Source organism: Emydura macquarii, unplaced genomic scaffold (genome assembly GCF_026122565.2).
Source record: "Emydura macquarii macquarii isolate MOO-44397 ecotype Brisbane River unplaced genomic scaffold, CSIRO-AGI_Emac_v2 contig_1043, whole genome shotgun sequence".
Classification (NCBI taxonomy): domain Eukaryota; kingdom Metazoa; phylum Chordata; order Testudines; family Chelidae; genus Emydura; species Emydura macquarii.
Genome location: NW_027131180.1, coordinates 7,577,264 through 7,601,708, shown reverse-complemented (window position 1 = coordinate 7,601,708; position 24,445 = coordinate 7,577,264). Strand labels below are relative to the sequence as shown.

General features: G+C 37.6%; 1 protein-coding gene across 28 annotated transcripts in view; it reads left to right on the top strand.

Moving 5' to 3' along the window:
- The window catches only part of DMD (dystrophin), a 1,854,857-nt gene that overhangs the window by 1,470,646 nt on the left and 359,766 nt on the right, over positions 1–24,445 (top strand). For all 28 annotated transcript variants that reach the window (XR_010919130.1, XR_010919131.1, XM_067545076.1 and 25 more), the window contains one exon: positions 19,977–20,166. Coding sequence is in view for 26 of the 28 variants with exons in the window: in XM_067545076.1 (XP_067401177.1) it covers positions 19,977–20,166 (190 nt within the window). In the remaining 2 variants the exon portion in view is untranslated. The remainder of the gene's footprint in view (positions 1–19,976; positions 20,167–24,445) is intronic.

The window sequence follows — 24,445 nt, the reverse complement described above, 5'->3', positions numbered from 1 at the left end:
AGCCTCAGGCAGCTCCTCCAGGTCCTGTCCCGTCTCTGGGGGCTTGGCATCAGGCAGCTCTTCTTGGTCGGGTCTGGCCTCAGTGGGGGATCTCCCAGCCCTCAGGCTCAGGGGACTCGGTCCAGTCACTGGGGCCTAGGGGCCTGACCCAGTCCTTGAGGTCTGTAGGCCTAGGCCAATCTAGGGGGCCCTATCCAACCCTTAGGGATTGGTCACTTGGGCCGCTCCTGGGGTCCTCACTCCGGGAGGCGCTCACTTGGGGCAGCGGGCCGGCCTGGTTCAGGTCTTTGCTGCAGCCGGCAGGACGGCACATCTGTCTTTGGCAGTAGCCTCTCTCTCTCTGAGCTGTGGGGCCTGCTTTTTATACTCTCTCTTACTCTCTTTTATACTCTCCCTTTTACTGTCCAGCCCCGCGGATGTGGCCCTTCTTCGGGCCCCGGCTCAGAGGAAGGTCACTGCATCTTCCTACATTAGCAATATTATTTTCTCATATAAAACAAAAAACATTTCAGGCCATAGCTCCTTACAGAACAGCCTCAGCAGAATCTATTTCCTTATGTCAATGGAAGAATACACATTTATATTAAAATGCCTATTGAATTCTCTGTGCCCAAATAGAAGGCCCAGCCCCACACTTGAATTATAAGTAACAGACCAGTTTACACATGAAATTATATAATTTATACCAAAGAATCAGGATTGGTCTCAGTAGCTAGAGACTTTTTGGGGACCAGCACTGAAAAGAATATTTTATTGCTGAATTTAGTCCTGGAGAATCAAATCCATAAAAGAAGAAATTATACGATGACTGTTTCTTTAGAGGAGTCCTCTCCCTCCTCCCTTATGTTTATCAAGCAAATTTAACCCTTCTCTTTGCCTTTGTCGTCTTTAAGGTTTTTTTGTTTGGTTTTGCAAACATTTCCATCTGTTGCTAAATTTGATGTAGTTCTACAGGTGATAGCAATTGTGGGAGCTCTAGTGTAGACAGGGCTCACACAGCTGCTGGCATTTTGTGAACTGACATTCATCAGATGAAATTCAGGAAGGACAAGTACAAAGTACCACACTTAGGAAGGAAAAGATACAGAATGGGGACTGACTGGCTAGGCAGCTGTACTGCAGAAAAGGATCTGGGGGGTTTTAGTTGCAATTGTTCTACTACTCAACACTGAATAGGTCTCAGCTCGAGTACTGTGTCCAATTTTGGGCACCACACTTTAAGAAAGATGTGAACAAATTGGAGAGAGTCAAGAGGAAAGCAACAAAAATAAGAGATTTGGAAAACATGATTTATGAAGAATGGTTGAAATAGCTGGACATGTTTAGTCTAGAGAGGAGAGGTCTGATGGGGGACCTGATAAGTCTTCAAATACATAAAAGGTTGTTTCAGAGAGGACAGTGATCAATTTTTCTCCATGCCCACTAAGGATAGGTCAAAAAGTAATTGGCTTAGTTTGCAGCAAGGGAGATTTAGGTTGTATAGTAGGAAAAGTTTTCTTACTGTAAGGATAATTAAGCAATAGAATAGGCTTCCAAGGGAGATTGTGGAATCCCTGTCACTGGAGATTTTTAAGAACAGGTTTGACAAATACCTATCAGGGATGGTCTAGGCATACATGGGGCAGGAGGGGTTTGGACTACATGACTTCTTGAAGTCCCTTCCAGCCCTGCATTTCTTTGATCATATATTTAGACCTTGCTTGAATAGAGTTAGGCAACAGCGTTTAAAATGCTGGTGGCTACTGGAGCCTTGTCTACACTAGCACAACCATTGTTGCTGTCCTGGGTAGAGCTGTACTAATGCTAAGACTAGTGAGAAATGTTTACAGAAAACAAAGAAACAAAAAAACCTTAATGTTGACACAACTATGTAGAACTAAGTCAGGTTTTTACAATCTGTTTACCTTGGCAGAATATTGGTTTCTTAAGAGCGAGTGCAGTGTTATTGGTTTTATCATAATCTTCATATTAGGAGTTTAATACATTTTTTGTGACAATTCTGCAAGGCTGAACTAAATTGATACCTAGTGTAATTGCTTTCTTCAACCAGTACATCATCCCAGAGTTAACACTATTTTGGTTCAATCCTGCAAACCAAAACAATTGCAAAACATCTCAATTACATGGCAGTTGATTTAGTTAATAGGAGACACTGGTGATGACTGGCTGTTTGTTTCTCTAGTTCTTTTTCTTCATATTTATTTTATTTTAAAAACTAAATCTTGAGTCTAGATGTTCTTATGACAGTTTTCCTTGGCAAATATGGGTAAGTCCCGATCCTTCAAAGACATAAGCATTGACTCAGTGGAACTACTCATGATGAATGAAATTAAATGTATAAGCAATTCTCTACGGAGCCCTACTGAATTAAAACAAAATTCTGTTAATTTTTCCCCATCAATCATAATATCAGAATTATGTTAAGGAACAAACAAGTTTATAAACCAATACATTTCTTCTAAGTGCTAATCTAGCATGGTTGTTTAATAATATTATTTGAATTAGAGAAACAAAGAAAGGTTAGAAAACATTTGAGCCAGTGCTCTTTACTGAAATGTTGGAAGCCAAAGGTTGATTCCAAGTCCTTATCTCCTTCTCTTCAGGCAGCAGGATCTGAAAATGCTTTGAGGGCAGATTGCTTAGCTTCTGGGTGTAGCTTTTTGTGCAGTCCAATAGTGACCCTCCACCATATTAAGGAGTGCCACTGGACAGCAATCATCTTTACCAGAAAAAACGTACATGTAGCATGAGAGCTTCAAGGCTTTGAAGTTTAATACTTTTGTATCTTTCAAGCTTGCTAAGGGATGTTTAAAAGAAATAAAAGCATTCTTAGCTTTCTTGAGTCAATTCTACAACTGTCACTTTTTCAAAATGCAGGACAGTTAGGCTTTTAAAAAAGATATTAAAAAGGGGTGGGCATAGAACTATATGCTTGCAGAGTTTTGGTTGCTCTGAGATCCACGTGGAGTAATTCATCATTTACAGGTCAAGTGCGTTATTTCTTGGAATAACTTTCTACATGATCTCTTCTTCAAAAAACAAAACAAAACAAAACATCATAAACAAATAAACCTACAAAACCTATTTAGTGATCATTAACTTTATACTTTAAGGAAGCTATGTTGAAAAGTCCTTTTGTTTGCTTGTTTGTTTTCACAATTGGCATTGCACTTTCTTTTACAATGTATTGAAGATAGCTCCATTCAATGAAAGAGAGCCTAACCTGGCTTCACTGGAACACGCACTAGAACTTCACTAGAACACACACTACATTTGAACTCCCCTGCTGTGCTATTAATTCTCTTTCCATTGTTATTTTGTATTTCTGCCCCCAGAAATGAGCAGAGTTTATAGTAATTTTGCCAGGATATGGAAAAATATAGATCCTTTTTTCTCAAATGTCCCAAGTTTCTACAAAGTAGGAGATCTTGAAAGTTATTTAACCAGTTTCCATGGAGCCCTGCCTCACACTTTTATCTCCACAGGAAGCAAAATTCAAGGTAAATTCACTCCTTCTGCCAGCATGAACCTAGCAGAGGGATCCAGGGTAGAAAATCAACTGAGTACCTCAACTGTACAGCTGCAACTTTTTCTTTTTATGCCAGAACAATCTTAGGTACCCAGTGCTTCCCAGAATGTTTTTGGCATTGGCTGGGAAACACATATCCAGGGCACTCAGGGCAGGATATGATTCACCACTTCTCCTGCAGTGGCCATGTTCTTGGAATTTTTCTGGAGTTCCATGGGGAATTAAAACAGTTTAACTCTAGGGGGAATCTCAAGAGAGGACAGCAGCAATAATATAATCTGCCCTCTTGCACGGTGAATTCCCTGTGTGATATAAGGAGCCTTATAAGCCCAGGGAGATGTAACTTAATGGCTTTCATACCATTAAGTATACAAAACTGTAGGCTTGCACAGCATGCTCCTGTATATCGCTTTTATAGCTCCCAGTGACACCTGTTTACATGGGTGTCCGATTAGTCCATGTAAATACAAACTAAATTAGTTCTTAAACACATATTCCAGCCAGTGTGATTCTTAATGATATTGCTTTTCCAAATTGTATGGCAACAAGTGTGACATTGATTTTTTTTTTTTTTTTTTTTTTTTTTTTGGTTGTTTTGGTAAGTTCAGCTTATCTAAACACACTTTTTTTTATTGTACCATTAACGTAAGTGGTTTCGTTAAAGAAGCAATAGCATGGAGGGAAACACTACTTTGTAAGCCTGCCTTCAGCATCCAATACAGAGAGCAAGGGGATTTTATTAAAAACAAATAGGAAAAATAAAAGTAGTTACCCCTAGAAGACCATTCCTTTCAGCCATGTCTGTTTGTATTTCATTTTCATATTTGTCTCTTTTGTTGTTTTTACTTAGGCCTTAAGTGAAAGAAAATGCTGCAATATTGTCCCTATTTGTCACATGTTAAACTCTATTAATGGCTTTCCCATGGAAATATTTCAGAAAGAGTGCCCAAAGTCCAACATAATTCTAATTGTTACTGATACATTCATGCCATGTGTAATACTTTTGCACATATGGACTGATTAGCATTCAGAAAGTGGTAGTGGACAGCTAGAATTTAAAGTATTGCTGCAGTGTAACCCAGTCAAACAATAATAATAGTTAATGGAATAGAACTGTTAAAGGAAGACAGTCTCATGTACTAGCCTCATAAAACACAAAAGTGACACAGCTCAAGCTTTTAACACACCAATTTTAAAGGAATATTTTATGTTAAAAATCTCACTCTTTTGCATACAGATGTGTGGGGATTTTATGAGAAATAGAGCTGTAAAAATTCCAGTCAGTCTATTTTTATTCTGAGACTTTCTGAAAATTAAGCCCAATGGGTAGTTTTTATTCTTAAGGATAAGATTTTCAAAAGCACTCAGCATTGTCCTATGGGCCAATATTTACTGTGGACTTCAGTGGGAACAAAGATCAGTGTTGAGTGCCTTTGAAAATCCCCCCCCAAACAAATATTTGTTAGTTTGAAGGACAAATTAAACTTTGTCATATTATGAACCTGATCCAAAGCCTGTTGCAATAAATTAGTCTCTTTCCATTTCTACCTCAGTGGATTTTGGATCAGGCTCTAAGAGCCCTCTAAAACAACTAAATGAATGGAAATTAATAAATGTAGTCAGTGGCGTCAGCAGGGATGACTTTGACTTATTGTCAGTTTTGTCTTGAATTAGTGTTTAGTATTTTTTACAAAATTGAGTGCCGGGGAAGATTGACAGCTCTGGGGCCTGATTATTTTTTAGCTTCAGAACAGTTACAGCATGGTCATGGCAAGCATCCCTCCACTGGCTTGCCAACCACATTTAAAACTGTTTGCCCATTAAATCCTTGGTCTCTCTGCAGAAATTGCTGCCAGCGGAAGTGTCAGTTCTGATAGTGTTCTTTTCTCTTTCAAATTTGGAAACCTTTTAACAAGATACTGAGTTTTGATCACAAATAATTTTATGTAGGCCAACAGTCATCAGATGGCAACAACTTTAAGTTGGGCCAGAAGGAAAGCAGTGACACAGAGGTGAAAGGTTCCCTCTCTTATCATCAATCCCCTGCTCTATGCAGAGTCCCTGAATGAAAAACATAAACAAAAAAAACCCAGAAGAGTATGTTTTTGATCTGTCTCAAAATGTTGTTGAGTGGAAAATTGAGAGGAAAGATGGGTTAAACCGATAAGTCTCAGAGGAAGAATTTTTATAACACGTCTGATACACAATAAAGGGAAAAAATCCAGCAAGGAAAAGAGGAGTTGCTGTAAAGGAATAGCTCAATGGTTCATGTAGTGTGGGCACAGTGTTCATCCTGGAGCACTGTGTTCTGAACCAGAAACATAAGCAGAAGGCAAAATAACCCATACAGTGCACCATAATAGTTGTAATCAATGGAGAGTGGTTTCTTTATAATCCCAGCTGCTGATCACTTTATGCTCTGAAACATAAAAATTGATATCTCTTGAAATTGTTACCCTAGCTAGTTTATCTTTTCTTAGATTCTTTTCTCATTCAATATAAGTAGCTAGTTCTGTTTTGAATCCTGATAATCTCTTTGCCTCATTAATGTCCTGTGGCATTGAATTACCCAGGTTAATTTTATGTTGAGCAAAACATATTTCCTTTTTATCCGTTGACTATGTGTTGCCTTTTCATTTTGAGTTTCTTTTTTCATTTGCCATGGTACATGGTAAAAAGAAGCCTCCTGGAGTGAGCTCCCTCTCCCAGTATGCTATGCTCCTCTCAACCTCTCCTCCTTTCTGTATGTTTCTTGTGTTTCCTCTCAAATGTTTTATATTATTGTATTATTTTTGTAATTTACTTCAAAGAAACAAATGCATTTCTGCAGCAACAACTAAAATGTTCATGAGAATCTACTTTTTTCTAGCCCTTGACAGTATACTCTAATTTTTATTTTAAAAAAACAAACCCACAAAAACTCCACTGAATTATCAGTATCCTTTGAGTCTCCTCGTGCATTCTGTGTAGACTGTTTTTTTTCCTTTTGTTTGTTTTAATTTGTAAATTCTTTGGCGAAAGGATTGACCATTGTTATATAGTTTTAAGCTCATACTGCCTTGAGCCTGATCCCAAGTCCATTTTAGTCTATTTTAATCTTTTCATTGACTTCAATGTGCTTTAGATCAAGCCTCATGTTGGCACTTAAAATTATTTAATTAATTATGAATAGCTGGCCATCACAATATTCTGGGCTGTATTCACGCAATCTGGCCCCAGGAGATAGAATTTATACATCTCTTTGGTAGTTGATTCTCAAGCTCCACAGCAGAGATTTACTCAACAAGGGGGCAGGCAGTTGTACCAGCACTACCTATCCTCATGGGTCACTGGAGGAGCCCCAACAATGGAGACTGCAGAAAGGGTTAATTGAATCAGCATATCACACATCTGCCCGGGTCCACCTCCTTTTCTGTTTGCCCAGGGTTTGCTCCTTGTATCTTCAGCCTCAGCAGTAGTTTTGCCACTTTTCACTACTGTTTCCTTCCCTCATGGTAAACTTTACATGTTGGAAAGCCCTGTTCAAGTAGAAACCAGAAGAAACTCAGGCTGAATCCAGTCCTGGGCGTAATTCTTGTTCATTTCTCTTCAGAAATGTCTTTCCTCATCACCTCACTTTTCTAGTAATTTGTGTAACTGTTGTTTGCACATTTTCTAGTCCTCAGATACCCTTTTTGAGATGAGATGACCAAACCAAAATGATATTAGGGGTGAGGATGTACCATTGACACACACTCAGATTATTTTTATTGCTATTGTCATTACTCTTCTGAATATAGTCTAACATCTTAGTCTTCTCCAGGGCTTCTGCTGCACACTGAAGTCTTCATTAAGTGGTTGATTCTTAAATATATTTTTCCTGTGAGGTTACCATTCATTCAGAACCCATCAGTGTGTACAAGTAGTTTAAATTGTTCTTTCCAGTGTTCGTTACTTTGCACTTATCTATGTTGAATTTTCTGTGCTCATGGTGCCCAATTACCTAGTTTCATTTCGTCTTTCTGGATTTACTCACAATCCTTCCTGGATCTGACTAATGTAAATAAAAGTGTGTCATCAGCAAATTTGCAACTTCACTCTTCACTGCCTTTTCCAGATTGGTTAATCAATATACTGACCAATACTTCATACTGATCTCTTGGGCATGCTACTATTATTCTATACTGAGTGAGCATTAATGATAGCATATAACCCTATTCTTTATTTCCTTTCACTTAACCAGTTTGTAATCCATGAGAGAGCTTTACTTCTCAAGCAGTATTGCCAAATTTCCTTAAAAGCAGCTTGTTTGGGACTTGATCAAAATACCTTTGAAAGTCTAAATAAAGTATAGCGACTTGTTTTCAATTTTCACCTGTTCCATTTCAATTAATTCTAGCTGGAAACAGAAAGAAAGTATATTCTTCCCAAAGACATGCTATTTTATCCTCTATTATTATATTTATCAAAGTGCTTTTATAACACTATTACAATAATTTTCTGAACTGTTTGCACGGTTCTAAGATAAACCTTTATATCTTAGGATCAGTCTTTATACTAAATAAGCACAGCCTGCCTTTTAGTGCTCTGGCACAGTGACTATTTTTAATGATGAATTACATATCTCAGCTACTTGAGTTCCTTTTTTCCTTCAGAATTTTCTGATGAAAACCATCATCCAGTTGTAGAGATTTATTGGAATGTAACATCTCAAGGTGTTTGAACCACATTACTTTTTATACCTATTTTATGACTGTGTCTCACCTTTGCTATCTGTAAAGAGTAACCTTGGGATAAGTTTTTTTTATATGATTTCTTAAAATAAAAAATGATGTAAAAATATCATTTAGCTTCTCTGCAGTTTCCTATTCTATTACTGATATTTAGTTAGCAATTTCTATTAAAGTCTGAATACACTTTACAGTCAAGATTCTGAAAATATTCCTCAGAATATTTTTGCTTACTTTGATTTCTGTAATGACAAACTAGGGCCACATGATAGTGTGTTTCAGTGATAAATTATTTACTATAAGAAATATTTCTATGCTGAAAAATAAGCATTCTCAGATATGAAAACGTGAAGCTTCCAATGGTCCTTTTCTTTATAGAAAGTAACTAAACTATAAATGTTTTGGATATTGATTAATGCGCACCCCCCATCATGTGATTTGGTTGTGTTACAGGCAGTAAGTTACAGGCTGATTGGAAGTTGTTGATCATGACTGAATGTTTGGTTAGTCTGCAACTGAAAATATCTTGAAAAATACCACTGACTTATTAAATTATTAAAATAATATAAACAAGTCACTGTTTATTCAATTAGATATTATGAATACACTGTAGTATGCCAACAATCTTGTCTAGATCAGTTTTGATCTTGAAAATATCATTTAATATCCAATTATTGAGATATTTCTAATGTAATTAATGGATACTAAATCACATGACCCTATTTTATCAAAGGGCTTTGGATAATTAAGAATGAGCTGCATTAGTTTAAACAGTAGATTAGAATAGTATTTCAATGTATTCAATAACTGCAAATAAATCCATGTAGGTTTTAAAAATACATGATTTCTTCAAAATGTAATACCTTTATGTTTTAGATAGTAGCAAAGATAAAATATTACTGCATATGTAATTTATTCATAAAATGTAGAAAAGTAGAGACTCATTGTTAGGGGCATACTAGGCACATTCTATTGCCAAAATATCACTCTTGTGTAATGTCCCTTTGAATGACATTTTTCTGCTTAAAAGTGCTTTTGCTAATTTTTATGCAGTCTGTGTAAGTATTTTATTGCAAGACAAAAGAGTAAAGTGGAGCAGCGGTCAGATAAATCTGCAAAAGTTGTCTCTTCATGGTCATGCATTTGTAAGCTTGCTCATTAGCATTTTTAACAAAAAGGTGACAAAGTTGACTGTAGTCTACTATGAATATCTGTAAAGTGCTTTTAATATCAGTTATACCTCATTTCTTGCTAATTGCACCATAATGCACCCATCTAAAGCATTTAGCTGAGATTGAGTAAATTGTGATTTCTATGTTGAGTTTGTGTGACCCTTCTGAAAGGGTATAGTTCTAATTTTCAGTGTTTCGTCCTCTTGCAAATTATTTTTTATTTACAAGAATAGCAAGGCAGAAACATTTTTCTTAATATCCTTCTTGTAATCTTACTTCAGAAAATGGCTTGCAGATTTACATTGGAAAAAAAAATCCCATACGGATTGCAGTATTAGAAGAAAGAGCTAAAAAAATTAACCAGACACCTACTGTCTGGAGCAGGGGTGTCAAAGTTATCTGGCCTCAAGGGCCATGTAAGACAAAATTGTTCACTTGGCAGGCCACACTGTAAAAAATATATATAAATTAAAAGGGCAGCCCAATGGCGCAGCTTTCACTTACTTACTTTCCATACCCACTTAATACTGTATTTTATTATCGATAATAAAATGAAAAAAAGTAAGTATTTTTCTTTTAATTGAAATATCTACTAATATAAAACAGATTTCAGAGTACATTACCACATTTCAACTAAAATTAAGTTTTACTGGGTGAAAATGCAAATTAAATTTACCTTTTATGACTTCTGCTCGGAAACCTGACACTTCTTCTCATGCACTGGGGCAGGCTGGCAGCCCTCTGGTGGCTGGGAGTGGAGCGCTCCAGCCGGCGGTGCTCTGGGAGCTGGGGCAGATTGGCCAGCTGGGGCGGGGCATGCCGGGCTGGCGCTGGGGTGCCATGCGGGCCAGCGGTGCTCTGGGGGTTAGGGATGCTCAGGCTGGCGGCACTTTGGGAGCTGGGGTGAACTGGCCAGCCTGGAGGCGGGGCGGACAGGCTCTCAGTGCTGGGGTGGACCGGTGGCACTCTGGGGGCTGAGAACGCTTGAGCCGGTAGCGCTTAGAGTGCGCAGGCCATAAAAATTAACTCCGTGGGATGCATGCAGCCCGTGGGATGCATGTTTGATGCTTTTGGTTTGGAGGAACAGACCTTGCAGCTAGAGGTACATAGGAAGTTAGGGAAACCCCACTGCAAGACATAGATTAGAAGCCCAGCACCATTCTATCCCAAACTATTTGAAAAGGAGTTGGGATTTCTATCCGGGATCCTGGTTGCTCTGGTCATATTTCATATCAGCCTTTGACAAGAAGGCATTTGATAAAAGTGAAACTTAGCTCTGCTACAGCCTGCACCATGTTAGAAAAGCTAGTTAGAATGGTTGCTTTAATTTATGTTGATTGCAAATGGCACTAAGGAGACAAAAGCGTAGCTAAAAATTGGTATGGCACCAGCACATCCCAGCCATGCTTCTATACTCTAAAGGTGTGTCTTTTCCATGTGACTGGAAGATAATCATTACATTGGGGGTGATCCCCTAGGTAGTGCTAGATTGCACCAATGGAGGGTAGACAGCTGCCCATGAAATATGGCCCATTATCTTTTCCACCAGCACCAAATGAAATCAGTGGGAGTTTTCCCATTGACTTCTCTTGCTACTGAATCAGAGATAGTAATAATAATTGTTTTTATCTTGCTGTACTTAAACCTTATTTTATATAGTATTTTCTGTTTATAAACTGTATTTTATGTTTCTCATGCTAAGTGTAGATGATGAAACCAAAGACTGAAAGACTAACTTAAAAACTTCCTTTTTAAAGGTAGTCATTTAGAAAAGCACCCATGGCTATACACTTGGATTCCTAGAGACTTTTTTGTACACCATGTGATAGATATCATTTATTTTTTTTGTAAGACTGTGTGAACTTGTGGGCTTGCCTTCTGGCTTTCTTCTCAAAGCACATTTATCAGAGACGGGTAAATTTAAAAAGAAAATAGTTATTGTTTAAGTTAGCAGGTTAAATTGCTGCATCCATCACGTCACTTTTTCACCTCTGTAGAATTGTAAACATGAACTTATTTCCTGGAAGATGAGCTGGGCTGCAATTTTCAGCTAATTGGAAGAAGCAGACCCGAGTCGAGTACTGTCAGGCTGATTTCAGATTTAAGATATGATGATGATTATTGTGTCAAATGCAATCAAGAATGTGGGCCTTGAAACGACAAGAGGCCTAGTTATTTTTAATTCAGGTTTTTATAATAAGTTAGACCTCCTGTTCACAGATAGTCACAGCTGGTTGCAAAAGAATACTATTTTAAAAGTGCAGTTTAGCTCTTTGTAGACTCTGAAAGAAATTAGGGCTGAGAAACCTTGATGTTTTGAAATCTGAATTACACTACTGTGTTCCTCACATAATCACCAATTACAGCTTCTTAAACAGATTGTCACATACAGATCTGTTTTAGGTAGTTATTTTGGTTAAATATATAATCTTTCCTGGATCACTTAAAGCTATGCCTTGTAGGCATGACATCCATTTTGTAAAACGAACACTTTTTACATTCAAGTACACTCTAGGACTTCAGAAACAAACATACTGGGTAGTAAATAACAATTGTGTGTACATGTAAATAGTATATGGGCTTGTGCATATATATATAATTTACGGCACTAATTCTTCACTAGTGCTAGTTACTGTATTGTACATTAGCATAAGAAGCAGTAGCTTTTCTGCTAGCTGCTGCCTTTGCAATGTCTTCTCCAGGGCAAGGAACCCAGGCTGGGTAATTTATAGCTCCCTATAAGTTCTAGAATAGATTGAATGGTACAGCGCTAGACATCTATTTTTGCTTGATAGTGCTGCTTCTTTGAACTTACGGTTTTTAAAGATTTTATTCAGAAAAACAAATAAGCATTCAGATATGTCTGTCACATTTTTTTTAAAAAGTCTGTAGTCATTTATGCTTCAGTCTAATCTACATTGTGTCCATAACTGCGCTTTGCGAGTTCTGGTTAGAGTCCACCCCTTTCTGTAAGAAGAAATATAATGCAGTTACCCTCACGTACAGTGTATTATCACCACATGCCATTGAATATTACACAAAATAACGTAAGTATGATTACTAAAAAAGAAAAGAAATGGAAGTCTGGCTGGGAATTAAGCCCTGTTCTGTTGCATGGAAGCAGGGAGTACTACTTCTAGACCACCAAGTGCAACCTCTGGAAGTTGCAGCTTTAACTGAAAACTATACTAATAGGTTAAGATTTTTGTCACGGTTATTTTTTGTTAAAGTCAGGGACAGGTTATGGGCAATAAATAAAATGAGCCCCTGCTGTGGGGGGGCTCCAGTACCTGCCACCGCTATGGCTGAGAGCTGCAGGGGTTCTCCCCACTTCCCACCCAGTAGCTGACAGCTCTGGCCCCACCACCCTGGGGCTAAAGTGAAAATTGTCACGGAGGTATCTGGAAGTCATGGAATCCATGACTTCTGTGACCTCCATGACATAATCTTATCCTTACTAATAGTTTAATAGTGTCTTTTTTAATCTTAATTGATTTCATGTAATGCCATCAATGTATTTCACAGTCTTATTAAATTTAGTTGTTTCTACAGTAATTAACCATAAGAAAACAAGTGCCTTTAAAACCTAATTATTTTGATAATCAGTTTTAATTACACTTAACTACTTTGTAAAACAAGATTTTATCTTAATAAAGTGTGTCTGAATAATTAAACTGTTTATTAGACATCACTTTTGACCGCTGTGAAATCTCAAGAGAGAGATGTTTTGGCCTGCAGTAAAAATTGAAATTGTCAAATATATGCTTTAAAAAGGATATGCAGAAAGAAAGAAATGGTGTTGTGGGATTTTCTACTTCTTTCTGATGCACAAAGAAGGCAATAATAATACATATTATTATTTTAGTTAGTTAGTTTTCCCCTGTTTGCCTCTTACATTAGAAATATCAAGAATGTTGAATCTCATCTTCTGTATTTTTATTATAGCACTGCTTGGATGCCTTAGAGAGTGGATTGGAATATTTCTTAACCCAAAATTATGACAAGATAGGGATGCTGAATTTTTAAGAAAGAGATATTTTTCTCCTTAATGTATGATTTAAATAGGTTTACAAAAGCATCCCAACCTCTAAAAGAAGGGCATCAGTGGTTTTGTTTTCCTTTGTTGGTCACTTTTAATTGATTTTTTACTATGTGTATGATGATTGTCATATAATATTTAGATACCTTCAAAAAAAATCCATTAGTAATTTTTCACCCGTGCTCTCTGAGAAAGTGCAGCGCTTATTGCAAATTGTGGAGCGTTTACTAATGGATTAAAAAAACCCAAGTGAATCTAAATATAATTTCATTTTTGACAGTTGGAATATCAACTTTAATGATTTAAACAAAGGATTTCAGATTATCAGCTTCATTTTCTTCGTTTCTTTTGTGTAGTTCATGTTATCAATATGAAAAATAATGTAAACATAGGATGCTCAGATGGAGAAAAAAATGTATTTAAATAATATTTTATTTAATTATGGGTCATATCAACCCGTTACCATGAGGGAAACAGGAAACAGTGGAGAGAGCTAAGACAAGAGCTAAGTTTTGTGACATTAACTTGCAACATTCTCTCTGGCTAGAAGGGTTTTTGAGGATTAGGGTTTGGGAGTCCTCATCCACTCCTAACTCAGTGGATCTTGGGGATCCATGAAGTGACTCTCCTTTCAAGCTGAGCCAGGAGCCCTCTCCTGGTAATGTGATTCCTTCATATTACTGGCAGCAGATATCTCCACTGCTACAATGATCAACACGCCCCACAACAGACCCCTGGGTCTTACACTTACCTATCACAACATGTGGTGTACCTCATCCAGTGCACTAAATGCCCCAATAACTATGTTGGTGAAACCAAATAATCAATACACGTGCAAATGATAGACGAAAAACACTAAATCATCTCTGGGTGAATTCTTTTAACCAACCAATCACTCCCTATCTGACTTGTCAGTCCTCATCCTCAAAGGAAACCTGCACAACACTTTCAAAAGACGAGCCTCAGAGCTTAAATGCATAACTTTGCTAGACACTAAAAATCATGGCCTTAATAAAGACTATGGATTTATGGCTTATTACAACAATCTGTAATCCATTAACACCCCTTTTTATGCTACAGCTACAGGGGTGTTAAAAGCCATTTCACCTTGAATGGTCCTTAGCCTTGGTCTACACTACAGAGTTAGGTCGACCTAACTGTGTAAGCATCTACACTAAAATGTTACTCCTGCCAATGTAACTCGCCCTCTACACCAACTTAGTAACTCCACCTCCACGAGAGGTGTAACGTTTAGTTTGATGTAGTTAGGTTGATGCACTGTCAGTATAGACACTACATTGCTTACATCGACTGTTGCTGCCTTTCAGAAGCCATCTCACAATGCCCCACACTGACAATTGCATCGGTGCAAGCTCTCCTGGCGAGGACATACACCTCTGACACAAGGAGCACAGTGTGGACATGCAAAAGCAATTGAATAACTGTGATGGCTGTAGGGCGATTAGGTTGACGTAGTTTTGTAGTGTAGACATGCCCTTAGAATATGTTGTGCTAACTACATACGCTAAACTATCTGTTCAATCTTGTATTTAGCTGTAACACTCTGAGTACCTTTCCCAGACCTGAGGAAGAGCTCTGTGTAGCTTGAAAGCTTGTCTCATCACCAGAAGTTGATCAATAAAAGATATTACCTCACCCTCCTTGTCCCTCTAATATCCTGGCACTGACTTAGCTACAATAACACTGCATTTCCCATTCAGGACTACTGTCTGGAGGGCTGCATAAGAGCCTTACCTTGCACTAGTTTGAACTTGTGCAGCCTCAATATAATCCCGTTAGCACATAGTACAAAAGACACCTCAATTCAATATAGGTATACCCCACAGATTTGTCACGGATACGGTGGCCTAAATTCTCAGCTGTGCTTAGTACTCAGGGGAGCAGGTGGGACGTGGTACAAAGTGCCTTCCTGAGTCTGAGGACAATTCTATGACAATTCTGTCATAGATTAGGAGAGCCTTGAGACTGACTAGTTATTTTCCCCAAAGAGCTGGTTGATAGCAGTGTTCTAACCAAGCCCTCTAGATTTGCCAGGGCAATCCATGTCTGGGGATCTCCTGTAACTTTCCCTTTGCACTGCCGGTGTGATATGAAGGGACCAGAATGAATTAGAGAATCTGTCCCTGCATTTTAGAATATTACAGTTATCGCCTTTTAGACTTTAGCATATCTGATTCCATTTTAATTTTTTTCTAGGATCAACTATCTCTTTCTGTTTCCAGTACTGAGTGGCAGACAGATTGATTTTTGTATGTGTATGTCTCTCCCCTTCATCTTTCTCTTTGTTCTATCCCCACCGTGCATAGCCAGATGGATTCCAATACTAGTACTAAATTCCAATACTGAGTAATTCATCCCATCCAGAAAGTACTTCCTGATGCATTACTAAAATCATTTTCAGAACCACTAGTGAAGGTTTCACTGGCTTGAATTGTTCATGCCATTAAAAAATTTAAGGCAGAATTTAAAAAACTTATGAAGACATTCTTGAGGTCCTGAACATATATTCTGTATATTTAAACCTTTTCCAAAGTATTACAAAACTTACAAGATAGGGATGGGAGAAAACCCCCCACAAACTCTTAATATTTTTAATTCCTTTTAAGAATTTTTTCTTACATATTTCTAAGTTTGCACTTATTACTCAGCTGAATATGTTAACTATTATTCTCCTTCATGAAAGGAGAATAGAATTAAAGCAGTTTAATTTCTTTTAACCTATCACTCCATCAGTTCTGTTATTTTCACCAGATGTTGTCAAGAAAAATGTGGACTAAATTCTGTCACACCCTTTACACATCAGTTAAGTTACATGGATATGATTGAGGGTTGAGTTTATCCCCAAAGCAAAATGGAATAAGTAATGACAAGAAGAAATTAAAAGTTATGTCCCATCTCTCAAACTTAAATATTTATCATTAACAAAAGTTCCAGGAGTTTAATTAAAAGTATTATGTCAATTAACAGGTTTCCTGTTGCATAATGACAAACTGTTTGAATTTTTTTTAATTTTATGAAAGTTCACATTATGAAAAGATGAGTATTAGGATAAATAGTGTATATAATAATAATAATGTATAAAGCTCCTTAATTAACTCAGGAATTCTTTTTCACTTAAAAAGTGTAGAATTCTTATCAACGTGTTAGTTGATGTGATTCCAACTCTAAAATCTGTATCTTTTGAGAAACTTTGAATAATTAGTTTCAGTGTTTGAAGATGATTCATCTCTGAAACACAAACCTAGTTTTCATAGCACATGGGGAAAAATACAAAATAAATCAACCCCTTTTTCTTGGATAATGAAAATAATTAGAAAATAATGAGTATTCAATTAATTGATCATTAGTACTTTGAAAATATTTACACCTTTCTATTAAGCTGTGCCAAGCTTAGGTAATTGACTTCCCAACATCAGGATGTAGCACGTTCATAATGTTCTAGATTAAAAATTACCTACTTTTTGACATTGGTGAGTCAGTTTTAGTTTTTTATTCTACTTTGCATCATACAATGCAGAAAATAAAAACTCATTTTCCTTTACACCTTGGTGTGCTATTGTGCTATTTGCAGCATGCAGCTATATTTATCAGATCTGCTGAGGTTCAGATTGATTCTATTTAGAGCCAGGCTGTGTCATGTTTCAGAGGAAGTTCAGGTTGTTAGTGAATCGATCCATATTATAAAGCAAGATTCTGATCCTTCATGGGCTTAAGTCTTTGTAGGATTGGGTCCTAAATGTGGTCCACAAGTGATGCAAGCTGTGTTACATCTGATATTTAAAACTAAATTTAAAAAGATACTAAAAGAGCATAACTTACAGAAGAATCCTGCTCTGAAGAACTGGATAACCCCCAAGGTCTTTTTCCATCTTGAGTGCACAAGGCAGTGCACAGATCCAAGACATCCACTATATTATATAACACCAATGCTGAGTCGACTGATGTCACAACAAACTTTTCTTGCCACTATTCTACCTCCTCACCCAAACAAAAAATGGTTCAGTTATGGCAAACTAGTAGAGAACAACTCACAAGTTGCAGTTGCGGCGGTCTAGATTGGATAATAGGAAAATCTTTTTCGCTAGGGGGGTAGTGAAGCACTGGAATGTGTTACCTAGAGAGGTGGTGGAATCTCCATCCTGAGAGGTTTTTAAGGCCTGGCTTGACAAAGCCCTGGCTGGGATGATTATTTGGGGTTGGTCCTGCTTTGAGCGAGGGGTTGGACTAGATGGCCTCCTGAGGTCCCTTCCAACCCTAATCTTCTATGATTCTATGATATGATTCTAGCCTGTGCATCCCAGCTCCCACCAGTTGAGCACTTACCAGCCAGTGCAGACCTGGACTATATGGTGTTGTCTTAATAGACAGCTCCACAGGTACCAAGATCATGTGGGACTATACCTTTGGCTCCAATACCTGTGATTATGTCAGAGAGCCTCAAAATATGAAGCATCTCCTGCAATGTCAACTACTTGAGCGTGAATGCTCTTCCAGTCACCTGGCAGAGTGCAATGATCAGGCTATTGCATGTGCACAGATGTGGCAGGAGGCAGTATGAGGACATGACATAAGAAAAATCTCTTAATTCTGCAAAATAACTTTGGAGCTTTTCTGAGCTATTGTGGAAAAATGCTAAAGGAATACGGAGTATGAATACAATAACTGTGTCCTAGGTCCTAGGGGATTTTCTATTCCTTTTTAACTCTCCTAATTAATTCCTAATAGAATGGAAGTAAAGAACTAGCACACAGGAACTGCATAATCTCAGTGTGTATGGATAAATTACAATTTTGTAAAATATTTCTGGGATAATTCGTTGTGCAATTTTCTTTCCAACTACCTAGAAAACCAGATCATTCTTGGATTTCCAGCCCAAACATAAATGCTCATTAGATTATGTTAATGCCAGTTAGAGTAGAAAGTTGTGTAAATTCAGGTCACATAACTGTTTGTTAGCCAGAAAAGGTAGTTTGAGTTTTAATATAGGCTATGCTGAAACAACATGCACAAATATGAAGCTAGCTATTGGTTGAAGACTGAACATATGATTGAACGAACAGTGCAGCTCTGGAAATACGTCCCACAATCAGATACACATGGAGATATGTTTACTGCAGATAGAGGAAGATTCATATTGAATTCTGCTGCCTTGGTGTCTCTCACAGATCTGTTCACAGTAGGAGACAATTGCCTGGGAGTCTCCCCAGGAGTAGGATTTTGAGATATAAGAGGCCTAGTCTTAACTTACTTTACCTATCAGAATATGGGATTAGTGTTCAGTTAGCAGACCTTAAACTATATTTATGAGATAATAGATGTTCAGACTCAACCCTTTTTTCAATGTATGGTTGACACTTTCTAAACCTATTCCATATATTCCAAGCTAATGCAGTGAAGATGAGCGAGGCAGCTTCTATTCTGTATGATAATAGTAACAACATTACAGAAAAATGTGTGCTCAGCAAAAACATAATCCATGACGAATAAACAGCTCGTTCGTGAACAGTGCTGCCACCAGATCTGCGGGAGTTGTTTATTGCCAACTATGCACTTCCCAGGATAAAGTTACTGCCCAAATAAATTCATAGTGTTGCATGATAATTGACAGTCACATATTAATAAGTGATGTATCATATGCAGATGTTTGAATTTTTAATGCATTTTGAGCCTAAATTTAATACTCAAAACATGCCCATGCAAATAGGACACATAAATTGTATACTAGTTCTGATGAAGCAGACCAATTTGCTTAAGGAATTTTCATAACAGGAATGCTGGGGCCTTGAATATTCTTCTTTATGAAACTGTTATCATTTAGGTTTTTGCCAAGTGCAGGGAAATATTCTTGGGATTTCAAAAGTGATCTTTTATTAAAAAGCCGATGTAGATCTTTTTATTGTTGTTTCATTTTATAATTTGCATAAGACCTTTCCTTTCTATATGGTAGAGCAGCTCCATGCCTCTTTGAAAATGTTCTGTGTTGTTAGGACACAAGGTGATGAATACGGCCCTCAAAGCTTGCAATTTAGAGGAATTAATGATTACAGTAAATTATCCTTGCCCCTCTGTGACCAAAAACTACTTTGTGATTTCCAAAAATTAAACAACCTTCCAGAAAGTAACAGCCTTATGACCAATAAGTAAAAAAGCTTTGATTATATTTGAAAGGACTTAACCTTGAATTGTTTGAGTTCCAAAATTTCAGGTACCCTACATTCAGTGTATTTTACCAAAGTAATGTCATTTCCATCTTGCAGTTAAAAATGCTATTGTGTATCTCCTCCCACCATCCTAAAAAGACACAGAAGAACATTAGCTGGATGGGGGCATACACTATATAGTGCATTCTTATGTACATTTGCTTTCATTGTAGTAGCTTCTCTACAAATTCTCTTGATTGGTATAGTAAAAACCTGCTGTGTGTTTGTGGGTTTGTTTTCTAAAAAAAAATCTACACCTGTGCTGGTTTCTCTGAGCGCTGCATTTGATTATTTGTCTTTGCACAGGGTTAGTGAGCGAGAAGCGGAACTGGAAGCAGCTCTCAGGCTGCTGCAACAGTTCTACCTGGATCTGGAAAAGTTCCTTGCCTGGCTTACAGAGGCAGAGACAACTGCCAATGTCCTGCAGGATGCTACGCACAAGGAAAGGATACTAGAGGACACGAAAGGGGTTCAGGAGCTCATGAAACAGTGGCAGGTAAGTCAAGTGCTTCAGCCATGTAGACCTTCATGGATGGAAGATAGTGATTTCTCTGTGTTTGTGCACGCTGTTCAACTTATTTTAAATTGAAAATAATATTGATTGTGGTTCTGATGTTCAATTGTTGCTTTGAGGAATTCCTTTAAAAATTGGGTGAGACACATTCTGATTCTATTTAACATACTGATCTTTCAGTGACTGTGTCATTTAGACAAGGAATGAGATACTGTGTGTTTTGAAGCACAACTTAAGACCAACAGAAATTAAACTTTGATGAAACCAATTTTTCTGCAATATAAAATCTAAATATTAATTATAGTGCTGATGTAGAATCTTAAAATAAGTTATTGACAAATATGGGAGTTTATTCATTTCTGATATTTATAGCACATCTCTCTATATTGTGTCAAGTTTATTCCTTATTGTTTAACTGTATTAGTTTTCCTCCATTACTTTCAAATACTTTAAAAATATTAATCAGGCATTTGGCTGACTTTTGTTAATAGTCTCTGTTGGAATAAAAAGATAATAACTGAATCTGTCATAGTTAATGATCATACAATATTCAGACAATTGTTTTCCCCTGGAAAAAAGAAATTAGCTTTCTCTACCTTTAATGTTAAGAAAGACAGGATGGCATGTTTTGTTGTTGTTTTTTGTTTTTAGAGAGCCTTGATAAGAAAAGATTCATCATTAGAGATTGAATACTATGGCTGAGGAACTTATGCTACCTTAACAGGGATGTGTGTGCGCAGATTTGTCAAATTATTGTGATGCATATAAAGCAGATCTGTACTGTAAAATATCACATTGGTTATAAATTCACCAACATCCAAATCTGGAAACTGTAGAGTCTGGAGACAACCTTAATTAATTTGAGAATTAATTTAATTGTGAATTAATTAAAAATCACAGTGATTGTGTTCCATAAATAACATTGTTAGAGATAGCATTATCTTTTTTCTCAAATGTGCTTTGTAATATTTATTCCACTAAACTTATTTTTTTTCATTGCAATGCTAATGTACTATTAATAAACTCCATTACACTGTACTTAAAAAGTGTATTCCTTAGAAATCAAATTATTGTATTCCTTAGAACTCAAGTCTGGACCAGTTTTTGCCTAAAAGGTGAATTATGGTTATCCAGTTTTTTTTATTTAAAAAATACTCAAAAGTTTCAGCCCTGTCTGACTGACTTTAGTTGGTATGATCCTCGAGAGTAGTTATGAATGGGGGATCATACTGTACTGAATTAGACCATTTGTATCCACTACAGTCCATCTCTTTCCACTCTGAAGTATCTGATTTTTTTGGTTCCTACTGGAATTAAAAAGCATTCTAAGTTCTGCTTTGTCACCCCTGTGACATGTACAGTATTAGCAATGATTTAATTAGTTTGGTGTGGTAACTTTTGTTTGTCACATAAAAATGGGTCATCTGTCGAAATAGAGTTCCTTGTGAACAGAGATCTAGTCCTTCATTCTCAAATGTAATTGAAATTGTTAGAAATATAGCTATATTTGGCCTGAAACACCATGTTTGCAGCCTGCATTGCTTTTTAAAATTATTGTGGCGGAGCCATCCTTGGAGGAAGCAAGCAGAGCATATACAATAAAAGATGAAAAAGAAACATTTAAAATTAATGCTATGCTCAGCTTGAGAACAACCATAAGAGAAAATAAAATAAAAAATAACTGTACTGTAAGTTGAAATACATTTTTTTTTAAAAACCTTGGGAGTTGTCCTTTAAAGTGATTCTTGCACTGGCATAAGTCTTAATTTTCCCTTCTTCCTTGAAGGTTTTTGTTATGTTTTTTTTTTTTTTTTTTTTAAATAAAAAGTCTTCACAATATATGAAGGACAAAAAGTGTAGCAGTGTCTCTGTTTGCTTCCTTTTCAAGACGCAAACACCATTCTGTTCGCTGTTTGATCTTGGTTGTGCAGCAAGAGCAGTGATTCTTACATATTAAAAAGAAACATTAGTATGCAAAGGCGCAGCAGCAGCTGTTTTATTGTCTCTTACTCCCAATAGATTCATATATATCTGTCCACCCATGGAGCAGTAATTTTTTACTTTCAGTGAAGGCTGATGGGTAGCAGGAGCAAAAATATCTTCATAAAATATCTTTTTGTTTCTCTAGCGGTCTGTCAATCTCTCTGTATATAGACTGATATTTTTTACTAGACTATTTGCCTATCATTGTTTATCAGCCACTTCATAGCACGTTTAATTCTCTAGAAAAAAACACATAATTCATGAGTGCTGTAAGCACAAGTGGATTAGGAAATGCCTTTCTCTTGAATGGAATTAATGTGGTTGTTGTCACTATGGAAGTTGTTGAAATTATTTTTTTCCCTGTAATATAAGGAAGGGCACAGTGCAGGAAAGTGCCTATTCCTTGCCATGCTGAAATCGAGGGCATTTTCATTAAGGTAAATGAAGTCCTTCTGTGTGCTTTCAGAAAAAAACTCTTTGATAAATACACACTCTTCCTACTTACTTTTTTCATAATATATATACAGCAAAATTGCTATCTGTGATTAGCATGATTTTGTATTACATAAAATTATTACTGTTATAGTTGCTGCCTATAGTTAACTTAAAAGGAAATAGTGCAGCATTGCAAACCAGTCATCTGACTGGGATTGGTGTTTCACTAACTTTTAAATTCAGGACTGTGTTTTGAAACAGCTCAAGTGTTTGTTTACTTACTGCTGCAGCACTTATCATGTGTGAGATTGACGTCGGAGTTCTATTCTAAATACTGGGAATTTTTCTCAAATGATAAAGGTCATTCTTCTAGCAATTAAGCATTAATTTGTATGGGAACTTACTTGGATAACAAACTGCTAGCCTTCATCCACTCATATTTGCTCAATAATGTATGGCTGACTCTCTGGTTATGAGGTATGCAGTGATAATGTAGCCATGTGGGTCCCGGGATATTAGAGAGACAAGGTAGGTGAGGTGATATCTTTTCTGGACCAACTTCTCTTGATGAGAGAGACAAGCTTATACGGAGCTTTTCTTCAGGTCTGGGAAACTTTGGGTATGTCTACACTGTGGAGTAAAGTCGATTTATTTTAAATTGACTTTCATCCATCGAATTTTAGAAGTCGCAGGAGCGTGATCACACCACGCTCATTGCGTCGGGGGATTGCTTCCCCACTAGCAGCGCTTGGGTCGACAATCAAAGCAGTGCACTGTGGGTAGCTATCCCACAGTGTAGCTAGCCACAGAGGCTTTTGGGAAGGTTGTCGTCCTCCCATGATACAATGTCTTCCTTCCCCCCTTCCTTCTTGTCTCAAACAAACAGACTAATGATTTTTCTAAACCCTTCAGTCTCTGCCGCGCACACCATTGCTGGAGAGGCATGGAGCCCGCTCAGCTCTGCACTATCATTATGAGCATCACAAACACTTCACGTCTTATCCTGCAGTATTGTCAAGGAAGAGATGGGGGCCGCAGCGCTGAAAATTGCGATGTTACTCAAGACACCCTCCTACAGGCCATAGAACAAAACAATTCCCGTTTGCTGCTGGCTGTCACGTACCATCTGCAGTCAGTGGAGAGCCGCTTCTGGTCCCAGGAAACAAGCAGTGACTGGTGGGATTACATCATTATGTTGGTGTGGGATGTTGAGCAGTGGCTGCAGAACTTTTGTATGTGAAAGGCCAGTTTCTTTGAACTCTGTGCAGAGCTGTCCTCAGCCCTGAACACTCACTTGAGATTAGCTCTGACAGTGGAGAAGCAGGTGGCCATCGCTCTATGGAAACTAGCAATGCCAGACTGCTACCAGTCAGTTGGAAATCAATTTGGAGTCGGTAAATCCACTGTGGGAGCTGCTGTAATACATGTTTGCTGGGCCATTAACAGATTTCTGCTAAGAAGGGTAGTGGTTTTGGGAAATGGGCAGGACATAGTGGATGGGTTTTCCGCAGTGGCATTCCCAAACTGTGGGGCGGGGGGGATAGATGGATGCTTATCCCTATCCTAGCACCTGACCACCTAGCCACTGAGTACATTAATCAAAAGGGATACTTCTCAATGGTGTTACAGGCCCTTTTGGATCACAAGGGTTGCTTCACTGACATCAGTGTGGGGTGGTCTTTAGGTACTCAGGTTTGTTCCAAAAGATTCAAGCAGGGACTTTCTTCCCTGACCAAAAAATAAATATTGTGATGTTGAAATGCCAGTAGTGATCCTTGGCGACCCTGTGTACCCATTGCTCCCATGGCTGATGAAGCCATACACTGGGCACCTGGACAGTGAG